This window comes from Acomys russatus, chromosome 11 (assembly GCF_903995435.1).
Source record: "Acomys russatus chromosome 11, mAcoRus1.1, whole genome shotgun sequence".
Lineage (NCBI taxonomy): Eukaryota > Metazoa > Chordata > Mammalia > Rodentia > Muridae > Acomys > Acomys russatus.
In genome coordinates this window covers 55273246-55291271 of record NC_067147.1, presented here as the reverse complement: position 1 = coordinate 55291271, position 18026 = coordinate 55273246, and the positions used below count along the sequence as shown (strand labels likewise).

At 46.4% G+C, this 18026-nt stretch overlaps 1 protein-coding gene across 1 annotated transcript in view; it reads right to left on the bottom strand.

Moving 5' to 3' along the window:
* Positions 1 to 15544, bottom strand: part of Hsf2bp (heat shock transcription factor 2 binding protein) — an 80647-nt gene extending 65103 nt beyond the window's left edge. Inside the window, exons 1-3 of the mRNA XM_051152504.1 lie at positions 15479 to 15544; positions 14062 to 14212; positions 2806 to 2909 (exon numbers count right to left, since the gene is read on the bottom strand). Of these exons, the coding sequence (XP_051008461.1) occupies positions 2806 to 2909; positions 14062 to 14212; positions 15479 to 15544 (321 nt within the window). The remainder of the gene's footprint in view (positions 1 to 2805; positions 2910 to 14061; positions 14213 to 15478) is intronic.
* Positions 15545 to 18026: the final 2482 nt, after the last annotated feature.

Below are 18026 nucleotides of genomic sequence, written 5' to 3'. Positions count from 1 at the left end.
GGAAGGCCAGTTCCCTGCCATAATGGAGCGTGGCTGGAACAATTCCCAATGGAATCCTTGATTCCAGCCTCCACTCTGTGTTTCTAGCCTTCCGAGCTCCTGCCATAATCCTCATTAAGCTCTACTCACAGTATTTTACGAGTTTTCTAGCTCACATGTCCAGTTTTCCAAATCCCTCCTACAAACTAGCTCCAAGGCTCACAAACCACATGGCCAGGTTAGTCACAGCAATGGCCCTGCTCCAACACCAACACTCTGTATAAAGCAGAGTATTTCTATTGCTGTGGCAAATACCTAGGAGAAAAAAAATCAAAATGAAGAAAACTTCACCTGACTCACAGTTTCACAGACCTCAGACCAGTCACCTGTGGATGTCACGGAACTCACTATGTGGCCCTGGTTGGCCTTGAACTCAGAGGTCCGCTCACTCTCGCTTCCAAGCTCTGGGATGTGTTTTCAATGTCTATCAACTCCTCCTTGCCTACTGGCCAACTTTAGGCTGTCGTGTTTAGCCTGAAAGCACCAGGCTGTCTTGCAGCTTATCACCTGAGCTTAATGGAATGTAGCAAAGCTACAACTTCAGCTTAGTGTCGTTCACACACACCTAACCCAGACTTAAGCAGGTGTTCTTTCTTGCCATGTACTGCTGGCTCAGCATTAAAATACCAGCCCAATCTACCAGTTTTCAAAAACCTTGACAACAGCCACAAACATTCAGAATCCCCTAGGACATTAGCACCCAGGCAGTATGGCCCTGGGCCAGATAGTCAATCTCGTGTACAGGAGTAATACCTGCTGATATGCCTGTGATGGAAACACATGGACACAAATGGCTGTGTACCTGCTAGCACACAGCAAATATCCAAAACACACCAGCTGTCACTGCTTAGCACTATTATTGGTTTACTATTTTACAGTACAATGATATGCAAGCCCAAAATTTTACAAATGGAAGCAAAGAACTAGTTTTATAAGGGATTAAGGAACGTATGCCATCCAATTGTAAAAATATTTTCAAAACTATTACAGGGGCTAGAGAGGTGCCTCGGCAGTTAAAAGCACTTGCTGCTCTTACAGAGGACTTGGGTTCAGTTCCAGCACCCACATGGCAGCTTACTGTAACTCCAGTTCCAGGGGATCTGATACCCTCTTCTGGCCTCTGGGAAAACCAGGCCCAAACATGATGCACAAACATACATGCAAGCAAAATACTTGTGCACATAAAATAATTTTTAAAAATATAGTCACTCTTCCTGTAAGTGGCCAGAGGTGACCTGTGAAGATGCTTCACTATTCTCTTGACCCAGAAAACCCTATAAAATCATGCTAATCAAGAGGTTCAAATCTTAACCAGGTGTGGTGGCACACGTCTTTAATCCCAGCACTCAGGAGGCAGAGGCTGGTGAACTGCTGTGAGTTCAAGGCCAGCCTGGTCTACAAAGTGAGTCCAGGACAGTCAAGGCTACACAGAGAAACCCTGTTTCGAAAAACAAAAAACAAACAAAAAAAGGTTCACATTTTCGTGTTCACTTTAAGAACACCTGGAAAACTGCCCAGGCCATCAAGGATAAGTATCTGAAAGATGTCACTTTAAAGAAGCAATGTGTGCTGTTCTGGTGGTATAATGGTGTAGCAGAGAGATGTTCCCAGGCCAAACAGTGGAGCTGGACTCAAGAGTCGGTGGCCAAAAAAGAGGGCTGAATTTTTGCTGCACATGCTTAAAAATGCACAAAGTAATGTTGAACTTAAAGGTTTAGATGTAGATTCCCTGGTCATTGAGCACATCTAGGTGAATAAGGCCCTTAAGATGCGCCAATGAACTTACAGAGCCCATGGCAGTTTAACCTGTACATGAGCTCCCCCTGCCACACTGAGATGATCCTCACTGAAAAGGAGCAGACTGCTCCAAAGCCAGAGGAGGTGGCACAGAAGAAAGATATCCCAGAAGAAACTGAAGAAACAAAAGCTGACGGCACAGGAATAAACTCAGCATAAAATAGATGCAGGTAAAAGTAAAGGTCTTCTAGTGGTATTTATTTATAAGCAGATTGTCCCAGAGATTACCTGTTAATCAGCCCTATTAGATAAATAAACCCTGTTGGGAGAGATGTGTTTTAACATGGAAAAAAGAAAAAGAAAAATATAGTCTCCCCAATAGTAAAATAAAATTAGCTATTTGCTGAGTTTCAATGAATCATGCCCAAATTAATTAGACTGTTTTCGTTTTACTTTGTTTGAGACAGGGTCTCCCTATGTAGCCCTAGCTGCCCTGGAACTCACTATATAGGCCAGACTGGCCTCAAATTTACAGAGATCTAGCTGCCTCTGTCTCCCAAGTGCTGCGTGCACCATCATATCCAGCTGAAAGGGCCTTTTAAATTTAAAAATTAAAAGGAGGCCAGTGAGATGCTTATTGGGAAAAGGTAGTTGCCACCAAATCAGAACCCACATGGGAAAAAAGAACCAGCTCCCACAAGTTGTCCTCCGAACTCCATACAGAGTGAGACATACACATGCCTGCACAATAGACACAAACATATACACGCAGACACGTTCTCATGCATAGACATACTCTAAATGTACAAAATATATTTTAATTAAAAGGAAGTTAAGGATCTACACGTTAAATGGCTGTTGCTAACAGTTCACCTACCTTCCAAGCTACTCAAAGTATACATATTTGAAACTCCAGTCCCCTGAGGGTTAACAGAAAATGGAGACCAGAAGCTCCTGGGGGCAGAAGGGAGCAAACCAGCAGCGCCTTCAGGGCCCAGCCACCGGCAGGAGCCTCACCCAGAAGCCTACCTTCTTCTCCCTCCCGCTGTCTGCCTGTGCAGTTTCTAGCCGGGCTTTGAAGTGTTCACAGTCCAATCTCAGCTGCTCTAATTCTTGTTCTTTCCTTTCCAGGTCTAGAAGAGACAGAAAAATACTCAAGACATGTCAAATCACATTCAACATTCTTATAGTCCTATTTCTAAGCTCGCTTCCATTTTTCAGGCTATACAGAAATTGTATTGGGGTGGTGGAGATAGACTCTGGGGAGTGACCCCTGACCTGTGCACACTAAGCACACTGTGGTACTGAATTGCCTCCAGTCCTCAAATTCTCCTGTTATCTTATTTTGTGATTTTAAGACCTCATTTACTGCCAGACGTGTACTTAAGGCCTCAAGAAAATGAGTTATTTAAAGTACTGCAGGCAGAGCTGAGAAGCCCAACTATCTCATGGCACAAACGTGTATCTGTGCCATAAAAAGCAGAAGGCATCTCATGAGTGGCTGGTGCCAGCAGAGCTGACTCACAAAGCACGTCCCACCAACTGGCAGACTGAGTAATGGGAACTACTGCAGTAGTAGCCGGTGCAGGCGGAAGCAGCGGAGATCAAGACGAGAAAGTGCTACAGTGAGGGGTGTGACTACGCAGCACTTCCTCTCCACCATAATTATTTACTTATGAGTCAAATGGCCAACAAAAAACCCAAAAGACACCCACATCAACAGATCAATGAAAAGCATTATTATCAACTTTAAATGTGGTCATACTACAGAAATACTGATGTCTTAAAAAATTGGATACTTAATTCAACTTTTTAAGAGTTTGATCTCAAGGCTAAGAAATCAAACCTTTTCTTTTCTTTTCCTGTTGCCAATATATACAAGGTTTGAGAACAAGTGCTAAGAGTTGGTGGCTGACTAGAGCCTAATATGCTAGGATCTCAGAGGACTTGGCCTGGTGCATGGAGTCTGTGGTTCCATGGGTTCAGGTGGGCCTCAGAGCTTACATCTCTTTCCTGTAAGGTAATTTTTTCTATTAACAATTTCATGAACGTATGGACTACATTTTGCCCATTTCCACCCCCATTATCCACTCTCATGCCCCTCCCATTCCTGATGATCGCCTTACACCAAGAAGCCTCCTCCTACTTGCATATCTTTGTTGCTGCTTGGATATTTTTATGACCTCCTGAGTTAATTGCTGTTGCATGAACATAGAGAGTAGGCAACTTACCAGAGACTACATCATTAAAGAAAACGGCTCCCCGTCCCCCTGCAACCAGTAACTGCCCGTAGCTCCTCATGGAGGGGGATAGATTACAATTCTTTTTTTTTTTTTTTTTTTTTTTTAAGACTTATAGGTAGGGGCTGGAAAGATGGCTCAGTGGCTAAGAACACTGGCTGCTCTTGCAGAGTTTTGTTCCCACCCACACGACAACTCACAAGTATCTGTAACTCTGACTCCCACTCCTGGCCTCCTCAGCACCAAGCATGAATGCGGTGCGCACACACACATGCAAGCACTCACAGATACACATAAAGGTAAATAAATCTTTTTTTAACTGTATAACTGTTTTGCCTACATGTATGTATGTATCTGTACCATGTTCACGCCTGGTGCCAATGGAAGCCAGAGAGGGTGTTGGATCCCCTGGAACTGGAGTTAAAAATAGCTGTGCGTTACCAGTGCTGGGAACCAAATCCTAGCCTTCTGCAAGAGCAGCAAGAACTCTTAACCACTAAGCCATCTCTCTAGCCCAAAGAAGTTACATTTCTAACAAGGTTCCTGGGTGAGGCTTTATAGAAATCATACTTTAAAAGCAAGTACTTCAAGTCCACAGCCTCAGCTCTCATTACTAGTGATAGGAGAGGAAGCGCAGTGGACAAGAGAGCTCAGCTACAGCACTGTGAGAGGATGGACGGAAGCCAGTGGAACCAACTGAGTAAGGAGAGCGCCTCTGAGAACATATGGAAAAGCACACACCCCCACCTCAAGGAGAAAGGGTTACAGGATGATGCTCACGAACGGCAGGCCAAGGAAGGGGCAAAGCTTTGTGCTCCCAAGGTCTGAGCGGGCAGGGGACACTCACACAAAGAGCCCCAGGGACTGCCCAGAACTACTTGGCATCCCAAGTGTCCTGGAGAAAGAAACAAGGAGAGTGTCTCCATTTCCTTGAGACCCTGTCCAAGAAGGAAGATTAGAACCAAAGGTCAACAGACAAGCTGGAGATTATGAAACTGGCTGGCAAGCTCCCTTTCACATTTCCTAGAAACATGCAAGCCACGTGGGGCTATTTATTCTCCCTACGTCAGAGTTTTCTTCTCTGACTTTTCAGGTATGCCATACTATATGAACTCTTTGTCCCACTAGTCCTGACCACCCGTGAAACCAACAAGCAATGGATCTTTTTTACTTAAAAATAATATTGTTGAATATATGTAACCGTGTTGAATGTTACTTACACATATGTATATGTACATTATAATCATATATGAACTATGAAATACACACCACATAACCAGACATAAATAATAAAATTATCAGTAGCTTAGATTTTTCTCTGTGCAGCTCTTACTGTCTGCTTCTATTATTAAACACTGCTACTCAAACACAGCTGAAAGGAGGGAAGTAATTAAATCTCTATAAACTTTGTCATGTAAAAATACATAGAAACTAGTTTTAACCACCCAACACTTTCATTATGATAAATTCCTCTCTGTGTAGCTTTATGTGAACTTACTGAAGGTTTTCTATCGAAGCAGCAGGCTCAACAAGGTCCATGTCACAATATGGAATCCCAGAAAATTCCAGACCACTGTTCAGGACTATGTCCATACCTAACCAGTTGTATTGGCTGTGTCAGACCGCCACCTTGTGGCCAGATGGGACCATTGCCTGCAGCCTACCCCACCCAAAGCACATGAGATTATCATGCTTTGTTTTATGCTGCGCTCCAAGTGCCTAGGATATTTTCCCTCTTTATACATTCTTCACCTTTCTACTTGGACAGAAAAATACAACTTTAGTTAAGACAGAGATCTTCTTCGTAAGAATATACTGCTTTTAAGCCATGTGTTGGTAGTGTACATCTTTAATCCAAGCACTCTGAAGACAGAGGTAGGCAGATCTCTGAGTTCAAGGCCAGCCTGTTCTGCAGAGCAAGTTCCTGGGCAGCCAGGACTACAGAGGAAAACTTTGTCTCAGGGAAAAGAGAGAGACAGAGAGAGGAGAGAATGCACTGCCTTCGGCCACCTTTAATGCCAGCACTCAGGAGGCAGCACATACATCTATCTATGTGAGTGCAGGCCAGCCTGGTCTACACAGCAGCTCTAAAACAGTCATAAAAACAATGCATAAAAACAAACAAAATTACTTTTGCAAATGTTTACACAGAAATAGCATAAACAATGCAATGACTGCTACACAGAACTGAGGTGTCTTATACAAACTCTGTATGAAAACTGGGTGTCTGTCTCCCAACCTCCCTGTTTCCCCTGCTTTTGGCATTTGAAACAGGAAAATGTCTAGCTACATAAACTGGATGGAGGGTGTCACACTAGACAGACTAGTAATAGAAGAAAGCCATCTATGCCACAGACTATTTCAACAGCAATCCTCTGGAACAACTGCCTTTATATAGCTTGGGCTTTTGTTTAGGGGTGTAGATCACCAGAGTTCACTGTGCTTTCCAGAATCCAGCTGCCTCGGCCTCCCCAGGGCTGAGATTATAGGTGTGCACCACCACATATAGCCTGATACGTTTGCATTTGGGATGTTTTGTTTGTTTTGTTTTTGTTTTGTTTTGTTAGTGGTGGCAGTTGGCTTCTTGATAGCACTGTGGATTGAACCCAGGGTCTTGAGAATGTTCGGCAAGCCCTCTATCCCCAGCACTCTTTTTTCTTTTATGAGGCAAGGTTGCCCAGGGTAGACTTAAATTTACTTTGTAGTGCTGGCAAAACTCAAAATCACCAAACTCCTGCTACATTTCTCCCCCAAGTAGCTGGCATGGCACATGATGGTGTTGGTACCAGGAAAATGACTGTCTCCACCTTCAACCTACTCAGAGAGAGGGAAGAGAGATGCCCATGAAGGACAGGGTTTCTGACACGCAGATCAAAGTGCTATGATTACACTGCGGTCTGGTTTCTCTAACCCTGTTACCTGGCATGTTTATAACAAATCATCAGTTATTTTCCATTAATGTGAAATGCTTTTTACCAAAATCGCTGTGTGAAAACAAAAATATTTTTAAATAACCATGGATTTTCCCCTTCCCATCACTCCAGCATGTTGAGAGTAGTGGATGAATACTCCCTTCCCAGGACATGGAATGTATGTCTCGCAGCCTGCAGACTTCCAAACCCAAGTCCAGGTGTTAGCAGGGCCAGAGCACTCTGAAACCTTGGCAGATGGGGCTGTTCCTTGTCTGTTTCTGCCCAACAGTCCCTGGATTGCAGAAACAATTTGAGAGACCCTACTCCACCTCCACGTGGCCTATTCTTCACACTGTCTTCTCTTTCTGGCTTTCCTGTATCTTCACACAGACCTCACGCCATAACAGTATACAAAATTCTCCTGACAAGAATGTCATATTGGACTACAGCCCAACTGGCCTCATTTAACCTCTGTGAATACCTTTTTCCAGAGCCCCATTCTAAGAACCTGGGGACTGCATGTGAAGATGTCTTTTCAGGGAAATACTTGACAGGTACTTCTGCAACTTGCCAGAGTTTCATCAGACTGTCAGCCCTCTGTGAGGCATTCCTGCTCATGGTTTTCCAACTCGAACAGCTATCTCCACAACGATTCTGCATCCTACAAAGTTCTCAGAAATAAGCTGTTGCAGTGGCTCAGGGGCTCCAAAACTAAAGACCCAGATCTCTGGGCCACTATTCCAGGGGGGCTGCTAAGTATCTCAGGTACACAGAATAATCCAGTAACCCACAGATGGCCACCATATAAGCTTGTCTGATGAACACTGCTTTAGTCTAGCAAATTCACTGCCAGGGTGGGCAGACAGACTATACAACCTGTATTTTCCAACAAGCTAAAACTGAAACTCAGTCAGGCTTGGTGGCGTACCCCTTTAATCCCAGCACTCAGGAGGCAGAGGCAGGTAGATCTTTGAGTTCGAGGCCAGCCTGGTCTACAAAGAGAGTCCAAGATAGCTAAGGCTACACTGAGAAACCTTGTCTCAGGGGGAAAAAAAAACTGAAACCCATTTGCTTACTACACCAAATGCTGTCCCATCTCTCTTGAAAAAATTACTTCTGGGATGCCTTTTAACTGTCTCCTAAATGTACTCCTTCATAAAGCTGCTTTGGCTCCCCCCACCCAACCCCCTTAGGATTCTGGGTGCCTTTTCTGGTTATGTGGTGTCTGTGACAGACTTCCCGTACAATTGTTCTCATCTGGTGTACTTGTGGACTCCTTTGAATAACCGGTAGAGGGACCTCATGGACCGAGAGCCTTAAGCTCACATTATGTTCTTTAAGTACCTAAAACTCCCAACCATCCTGTCCCATTTCCAGTCACAAGACTTTTGGATGTGAGGGCCATCTGGCTTTGGCATTTCACCCACTCTCCATTAGGTTTGTCAGGATGGCTAGGTAGGCAGCTCCTTCCTCACCATTCCCTCCCTAAAGCAAATATCCAGTTGAAGAGGACTCTGATTAAGGACCAGTCTTCAGCCAAGAACATATAAGTAGCTGTGATCCTCTGCTGGAACTGCCAAGCAAGCTCCTTATCCTCTTAGGGCTCTGCCCAGGACTCAGTCACCATCAGCTAACCCTTTACAGTCCTCACTACAGCAGGCAGAAAATGACACACTCTCTCAGTCACGGACTCTAACCAACCAGCTGGAAGGTCGTAAATGATAACTGAAATACCCAGTGTCCTCATTCTCGCTGTCATGCTCTCACCTGAGATCTCAACATGATAAACACAGTGGAAGGCTCTCCCTTCACAAGAGCCTTCCTCCAGTGCTCGACACTGAAGGGTGCTGACAGCGTTTTCATGGGAGCGTTTTATATTTATACACTTCCCAAGTTGGTAAGCCTCGAGTCAAGGCTATTCCAAGTCCACTGCGTGATGGTGCCTGAGCTGCAACTGAAGCTGCTGGGCTGTGGGTCTGCCAGCATACTCTCCATTATACCAGGAGCTCAAGAAGCTTCCCAGCTGCAAAATACTCCTTCTTCAAGATTCCTACAATACAGGAACCATACAAACCCTTTAGAATGATTAAGTCATGTCAAACTTGATGCATCTTAGGAGTCTGGGGAGTGGGGGTGGAGGAGCATAGTCCTGGGGGTCTTTCTCAGGGCCCTGAATACAACCAGGCAAGTGCTCTGGCGTCATTAGATGAGTGTCTTTTCCTCAACTAAACACCTTCCCATCCTCTAGAAACATCCCACCTTCACTATTCTTACTTCTGCTATGCCCAAGTCCTTTGCAAACAGGAAAACCATCTGATGAACCCAAAAATCATCCTTACTCCCATTTGTGACTCTCATACATCTTTCCTTTTCCTTCTTAAAAAGAAATTGTGCTTTGGGGGAAATAGAGATGGCTCAGTAATTAAGAGCATTGGCTGGAGCCCGGCATGGTGGCGCACGCCTTTAATCCCAGCACTCAGGAGACAGAGGCAGGTGGATCGATGTGAGTTTGAGGCCAGCCTGGTCTACAAAGTGAGTCTAGGACAGCCAAGGCTACACAGAGAAACCCTGTCGCAACAAAAACAAAAACAAAAACAAAAACAAAGAAAACAAAGAGCATTGGCTGCTCTTTCACAGGGCCTGAGTTCAATTCCCAGCACCCATATGGCAATTCACAACTGTCTGTAACTCCAGTAACAGAGGATCCAACACACTCTTCTAACTTCCTCAGTCATGACACACCATGTGGTACATGTACGCGCGCGCGCACACACACACACACACACACACACACACACGTATACAGCCAAAACACTCAGAAATATAAAATCATAATTTTTTAAAAGAAATTGTGCCTTTTCTTCAGTGTTGATTATTCAAAGAAGCTTAGACAAGACACTGATCAGGATTATTCTAAGCCACTGCTTATGTACCCAGCTTCTCAAAGGCAGGTGTCATGCTAGCTCAGAACCAGGTTCCACATGCTGATACCCATCTCAACAACTCAGGCACTCAGGACGCAGAAGCAGGGGGATCTCTGTGAGTGAAAGGCCAGCCTGATCTCCATTGAGAATGCCAGGACAGCCAGAGCTACCAAGTTGAGATCTTGTCTCAAAAAAAAAAAAAAAAAAAGAAACAAAGAAAGGAAGGAAGGAAGGAAGGAAAGAGAATTCAAGAACAAAAACTAGATAAACAGTGCTTTAGAAGGCCATCTCTTCACCCACGCCCCGCCAGAAAAGCAGAGACGGTCAAGGTAAGCCCAAGTTCAAAGTTCACAGTGACCTCTCAGGAGGAAAAGGATAGGGCCATGCCTAATTTAGGTTTCATGTCTGGCCGGCCAGACAGAGTGAGGTCTGTTTATGTCCTGGCATACAGCAGTTTGGTAGTTGGTCTATATCCTGAGGACAAGGAGCAGCTATTTTAACAGCTTAACCTGAATAGTGGAATGATAGAACCAGACAAAAACACCCAGACTGGGAAGAGCAGACAGTGCCTGAGGAGGCAAGGACAAGGGCCACCAACCCCAGAGCTGGAGAAGGCTGGTAAGGCGACCATGCCTCTCCAACAACAGTGTCCACAACTCGCTGCACAAAGGCAGAACTCCAAGGCTGCGAGTGAAAGGCCTAGATCTAAGGTTGTTCTCTAAGGAGATCAAAGCAGGCCAGTGAGAAAAGCACAAGGGGATCATTATAAGTTAGACAGAGGACCATAAAAATGATCCTGCTGACTATGTGAAAATATGCCCTGCCATTTGTCAGGCTAGAGCAGCAGCACAGACAGAGCCAGCTGCCAAGTAAACAGAAAACGGAATGCCTCCCATTAGCTGGAAAGGGTCACAATGTCCCTTTGTTGGAGTGACTGCTCACTTCTTATTTGTCAAATTCATTTTGAAAACTTTCCCACTATCAGAAGGAAAAAAAGCATGACCTGGCCTGAAGAGTTATGGTGACACACAGAAACAGCCTGACCTCCCGCTAGCCTCAGAAGTGCCGGTAAGGTATGTCTAAATACCTTTCTACATTTATTTGAACTTCATTATTTATAAGTAAACAAGGCCTGGGTCTACCTCACATTGACATTCTAGTTGCCTCTTTACACAAAGCTACACCTTATCATGAGCAGTAAACCATTGCTCAAGGACTTAGGAGGCTGAGGCACATGTATCTACAGTTTGAGGCCAGCTTGGGCTTCGTGGAGAATACAAGGTTAGCTCAGGATATATAAGAAAGCCATCTCCAAGGAAAACTGATGTTTCATTTCCACACCACCTAAATCCAAGCCTGGCCCCAAGGCCCGGTGAGATGCCTCTCATTCCTCTGGTATATGGTCACACACATCTCAATGAGACATAAATCTGTTCTTGTCAGATGCAGATCTGTCCCTAATTAGGTTAGGACAGATATTTAGAGTCTGAATGATCAAGGACAGGTGGGGAAAGATGGCAAGTAAGAGTCAGGGCAGCCAGGCATGGTGGCGCACGCCTTTAATCCCAGCGCTTGGGAGGCAGGTGGATCTGAGTTTGAGGCCAGCCTGGTCTACAAAGTGAGTTCCAGCACAGCCAGGGCTACACAGAGAAACGTTGCCTTAAAAGAAAGAAAGAAAGAAAGAAAGAAAGAAAGAAAGAAAGAAAGAAAGAAAGAAAGGAAGGCAGGCAGACAGATGCTGGAAGTACAGGTGTATCCAGCATCCACCAGCATCAGGAAAGCGACTGAAGTTTTGTGGGTGCATGAGACTGCCTTGGAGAGGCTACAATGAAAGAGGACAAAGCTGAGCCTCAATCACTTGCACTGTCTAAAGGCTCTTGAGCCACAGTTCTCAACCTGCACTGCAAGTCACAACCCCTCACGACCTTTTCACAGAGGTCACCAAAGACCATCAGAAAACAAAGGTATTTATACCACAATTCCTAACATTAGCAAAATTAGAGTTATGAAGTAGCAACAAAAATAATTTTATGTTTGGGGAGGTCACAACATGAGGAACTGTATTAAAGGGTCACAGTGTTAGGAAGGATGAGAAACACTGGTCTTAAGAAAGGTAAATAAGCAAAGAGACCAGGAGGACATGACTAGAGAGTAATAGGAAATGAGAGGTAAGTGACTCCCCAGCCCAGGACAGCCAGGAGCCTCAAGCAAACATCTCCTGTAGTCTGACTTTCATCGGATTCCTGTGGCTCAGACCGACTTAGGAAGGAGACTGGCCTCTGAGCACTGATCAATGAGACCTAGTGTACTTTTCAGAATACCAGTTCATGACTCTGCAGCGAGACAGTCAGCCTGTCGGCTAATGCACTCTGCTACCAGGCAGTGCCTTCCTCTTCTGGAAACAAATGCACCAACAAAGACTAATTCCTCTCAAAAACTGCCAGCCAGGCATAAGATCAGAATGAAATAGTTAAAAATCAATACCTGGGACAGGAGGAGTAAGGACCCACAAAGAATGGCGACATAGCCAAGAAGTCACAGCAGTCCTGTAGCTCTGGGGGACAGTGGTGTTACTAGAGCCCAGGAACAGGTAAACGGAGGAAGCCACTGTGAAGGAATGCAGCCACCTGAGGCACAAGGCGGGACACAGGGCAGGGCAGTGCCCCTCCCGGCCACTCCCTCTCTCTTGGTTCAGAGAAGCTTCCTTTGACCAGCCCTGCCAACTCCAGTCTGCAGGGGATCCACCTCTCAGAAAACAGTACAGGTCAGGGAAGTTAATGGATGTGAAGACTCCTGAAAGAACAGGGCAGGAGGGCACAGTGTAATCATGACCATTCACTCTTCTTTTTTTGTTTGTTTGTTTGTTTTGTTTGTTTGTTTGTTTTGGTTTTTTGAGACAGGGTCTCTCTGTGTAGCCTTGGCTGTCCTGGACTCATTTGTAGACCAGGCTGGCCTCAAACTCACAGTGATCCACCTGCCTCTGCCTCCCTAGTGCTAGGATTAAAGGTGTGTGCCACCACACCCAGCCACCCTTCCCTTTTTAAAAATAAATTATTTACCTTTCATTTTACATGGATTAGTGTCTTGCCTGCATGTATGCCTGTGTGAGGGTGTCGGGTCCCCTGCAACTGGAGTTACAAACAATTATGAGCTGCCATGTGGATGCTGGGAATTGAACCCAGATCCTCTGCTGAGCCACCCCTCCAGCACACCCCACTCCACCCCATTCACCACACCCTGGCCAGGTACGCATGTGCAGACTAGAAACCCATATTCTGAGCCCCATTGGCTTGGTCCTTAGGCAACCTGGTTGTCCCTGACTTCCATGGAGATCACCATATCACTGGTCTCCCAAGTTACAGGCTAGGCTTGGACCCTGTATGCAGATGAGAATGACGCTGAGCCTTATACCTCCACCACTTAAGTACTGGATTACAGGTATGCGCCACCAAGCCTGCCTCAAAACCCGCCTCCCTGAGTCAAGACAGTGCCTTCTCTGCACTTACTGCTAGAAACATTACTTGGGCCTTTGGGGTGTACACTATGAAACCACACTATGAGCGCTGACAGTCAAATGTGATTTAACAAGAAACTTAACAGGGGCCTGGACTAGCAGGATATATGATCCCACTGTGAACCCCAAGACTGTGCTATCTACTGGGAAAACCTTTTTTCAGTTGGGGTGTGGCCCAGCCTTAACACACACCTTTAATCTGACAGTTTTCTGCTTGAGCATTATAAACAGGATTAAAGAAAGTCAACCGCAGGTCAAGAGGCGGAGCAAGCAACCAGTTGACAGGAAGTGAACGTGAGGTAGGATAGTAAGAAACAACCCCTGTCCCACCCCCTTCCCCAGCCCCCTCCCCCCTCTAGAGTAACAGAAATCAGGAGGACAGATAGAGATGCACAGGAAGTGTGAGCCGGCACGGAGGGGACATTCCTTCTGGGACATCAGCCAAAGAGGAAGGTCAGCTGGGTGCTTTCTCTGTCTCTTCGAGCTAGGAAGCTTTCACCCCAGCATCTGGCTCCCCCGTCTTCACTGGTACAACCAAACAATTAAGAGTCTGTTAAAAACAACAGCCACAACAACATGCTGCTCAGATGTCAGACTGGACAAGTCCTCGCAGTCCTGGCTTTAGCTCAACGCTGAAAACTGGCTCTCCTGCCCACCCCAACACCAAGCAGCATATATGCTACGGTAAGACTCACTTTTTTCTACAGTCTTTAATTTCTGGACACTTTCCAGTAACTCCCCACTTAGTATTCTGGGTAGGAAGTCCCGTATTTGCATCACTTCCGTCGTCAGCCGCTCCAGGTCCTTCTTTCTGACTTTAACAAATTCTTCTTTAGATTCCATGTGCTAAAAGAAAAATTACATCTTAACCACTTCTCTTCGAGTGACCAAAACCAGCACCCCATACCTCTTACGTTTGTAACTGCCTCACAAGAATGTTTACGTATGTACCTCTGTGTGTCCATATATGTGTGTTGGATTTTGTTGTTGCTGTTCTTTTTTGTTGTGTTTGTTTTGGTTTGGTTTTTGGTTTTGCTTTTTTGAGAGAGGGTCTCACTGTGTAGCCCTTGCTGCTGTTCTGGAACTACGTAGACTAGGCAATGTGCCTGCCTCTCTCCCTTAGTGCTGGGGTTACAGACCTATTCCACCACCCTTAGCACCTAATGTACCTGCTGTTACACATATATGGATATAGATGTGTGTGTGTGTGTGTGTGTGTGTGTGTGTGTGTGTACATAGGTTTTATAGACAGAGAGCCTTGAAGACGGGATGAGGGTACTGATACGCACCTACACCTACAATCCTAGCTTCTCAGACTGACGCTGAAATATGACTTTGCCCAAGAGATGGAGGCAAGCCTGAGCAGCACATCCAGATTCTGATTAATAACAATAATGGGGGGAGGGGGCTGGAGAGATGGCTCAGAGGTTAAGAGCACTGTCTCTTCTTCCAAAGGACCTGAGTTCAATTCCCAGCAACCACATGGTGGCTCACAGCCATCTATAACGAGATCTGGTGCCCTCTTCTGGCCTGCAGATGTACCTGCAGGCAGAGCACTGTATAATAAATAAATAAGTAAATAGATAAAGAAAAGAAAAAGAAGAAGAGTGGAAGAGGAAATGGAAATACTGAAGGTGGAAAACTACACACTTGAGCCTATTCCTAAAAGAATAAAAAAACAAAAAACAAAAAAAACAAAAACAAAAAAACCTGCAAGTTAATGTGCCCCAGGCTGAACCACTCCAGGATGGGATTCCCTACGGCCTCTGCTGACCCTTAACATGCACGCTACCATCCAATGACGTCACACACGGGAAGCAGGCATCAATCAGCAAGGCCCTCGCTCGATCAGTCACCGGAGCGGGGGTGAGGGACAGAACCCAGCTAAGTGAGTACTGGGCCCCGCCCCCCTCCCACCCACAGCCTGGGTGGCCTGGGCCCCCACTTTCTAACTTGACCGAAGGCCTTCAGAGGGCTTTGGAACTGCGCCTCGAGCCTCCCACCCTGGCCCGCCCTCGCGCGCGGCTCCAGGCCTGGCCTCGTGGCCACAGGGCCTGAGGGGAGCGAGTGTCAACAGCTCCCACGTGCAGGACACCGAACTATCCCACTGACCCGACAGGTCTCCTCAATACCGGACCCTTCGCCCACGGTGGCCACCTCGCCCACACTTGTGGCCATGGCCGCGGGCCTCAGCTTTTGTGCGCCTGCGCAGAGCTCCCCGACAAGCGCAAACCAGAAAGCGAGGGAACGTGGTGGTTCCAGGATCCGACGGGAAGCCGCGAGGTTCAAATCTCGCCAAGTTTGCGCTGCATTTCTGGGCCTCTGGATCCAAGGATGAAGTGGACCCGGCTCTACTGAAGCTCTTCTGTTTCCGCTGTGTTTCAAACCTGTGACCTGCAAAGTGAGGCCTGGATGTCTAGTAGAGTCGGTTCTTTCTTGTTTAGGGAAAAGATGCTACAACTAAACCCACACCCCTTCTGTGAGAAACTGTACGGCTGCCAGCAGCACCTCATTCCTTGGCCCCAAGCTTAAAGCATGCATCTTTGTATCCACAGAAGAGTTATTTTGGCCAGGCAACTGAGAGGTATGAAGTAACCAAAATTTGAACCTAAATGGCCCGACACGCCTGTTATCCCAACACTTTGGTGGTAGTAGGAGTTCAAGACCCACCTTGCTACAGAGTAAGGGAGAAGCTAGCCTGGGCTACCTGGGGAAGAAAAAAAAAATCAAAATTAAATAAAGTTTGGGGGGCTGGAGAGGCTCAGAGATTAAGAGCATTGTCTGTTCTTCCGAAGGTCCTGAGTTCAATTCCCAGCAACCACATGGTGGCTCACAACCATCTATAATCAGATCTTGTGCCCTCTTCTGGCCTGCAGGTGTATATGCAGGCAGAGCACTAAATAAATAAATAAATAAATCTTTTTTTTTTTTTTTTTTTTAATTAAATAACCAAAGTTTGGAAGAATATTCTAATCTAATCCTTCTAATATATGTCTAGTCGGGTGCCCTAGGGTTTTAGCTGTCACTAAAGTTAGCACACCTATTAAGACTTCTTTCGTGTGGAGTTAGTATGCTCCCACTTGTACTGGATGGTTTTCTGTCAATTTGAGACAATCTGAAGTCATGAGAGGAGGGAACCTCTATTAAGAAAGTGCCTCCAGCCAGGTAGTGGTGGCGCACACCTTTAATCCCAGCACTTGGGAGGCAGAGGCAGGTAGATCTCTGTGAGTTTGAGGCCAGCCTGGTCCAGGACAGCCAAGGCTACACTAAGAAACCCTGTCTCAAAAAATCCAAAAAAGAAAAAGCCTCCACAAAATCATATTATAGGCAGGCTTGTATTTTCTTCCTTTCATTATGATGATGATGAGGATGACGATGTTTTTCCAGACAGTTTCTCTGTGTAGCCCTGGCTGTCCTGGATGCATTTTGTAGACGAGGCCAGCCTCTAACTCACAGAGACCTGCCTGCCTCTGCCTCCCAGAGTGCTGGGATTACAACCATGTACCACCATGCCCAGCTTTTTTCTTTGTTCTGGCTTTTTAAGACAGGGTTTCTCTGTGTAGCCCTGGCTGTCCTGGACTCACTTTGTAGACCAGGCTGGCCTCGAACTCACAGAAATCTACCTGCCTCTGCCTCTGCTGGGATTACAGGCAGCACCACCACCCCGGCTGATAAGGCATTTCCTTAGTGATTGATAGGGGAGAACCCAAGCGATTGTGGATAGAGCCATCCCTGGGCTGCTGGTCCTGGGTTCTATAAGAAAGGAGGCTGAACAAGCCATGAGGAGCAAGCCAGTAAGCAGCACCCCTCCATGGCCTCTGCATCAGCTCCTGCCTCCAGGTTCCTGCCCTATTGCAGTTCTTGTCCTGATTCCCTTTGATGATGAACAGTAATATGGAAGTGTAAACCAAATAACCCCTTTCCTCCTCGACTTGCTTTTTTTGGTCATGGTGTTTTATTGAAGCCATAGAACCCCTTAGACACCGCTGCTAGAACTGTGTGTTTTGCATGCAGGAGGACTTAAGGACAGAGCCAAGTTCCCTCCCTGTTAGATCACCCAAGTTTTCCCCAGCATTGTGCTGGGTCATGTTATTTCCCTCTCTTGTCACTACACTTCTCTCTCTCTCTCTCTCTCTCTCTCTCTCTCTCTCTCTCTCTCTCTCTCTCTCTCTCCCTCTCCCTCTCCCTCTCCCTCTCTACCCTACATCTGTCCTAGAACGCTGCAACGGTCTCCTCTACACCTCTACACCTGTCCCATAATGCTGCGCCTGCATCAGGACTCCAAGCACTATGCTGGGGAAAGCGAGACGGGAAAACACTGCCCCTCTGCAGTTGTCAGCTCCGGGCTGCCTGGATGACATCCTTCCTTCTGGGTCTCTCTATTCTGCCCAGGGAAGCCCCGCGGAGTTCCAGACCCTGGGTGAGTGGAGGTCGCTCTCCCGACAGCTCTTTGTTAGCTGTGCTTAGACTGTAGACTGCATCAAACCGGCGTCTCGCTGGCGGAGATCTGATCCCATATAACCTCCACGCCAACCGCCTGAACTTGGACCACCCACAGGACATACTTCAGCAGCTGTGCTGCAGCGTCCGCTCGGGCCGCAGCCACGCGGGCTCCCTGGGCGTTAGGCGCGCCGGTGACGCCATCACCCGCGCGCCACGG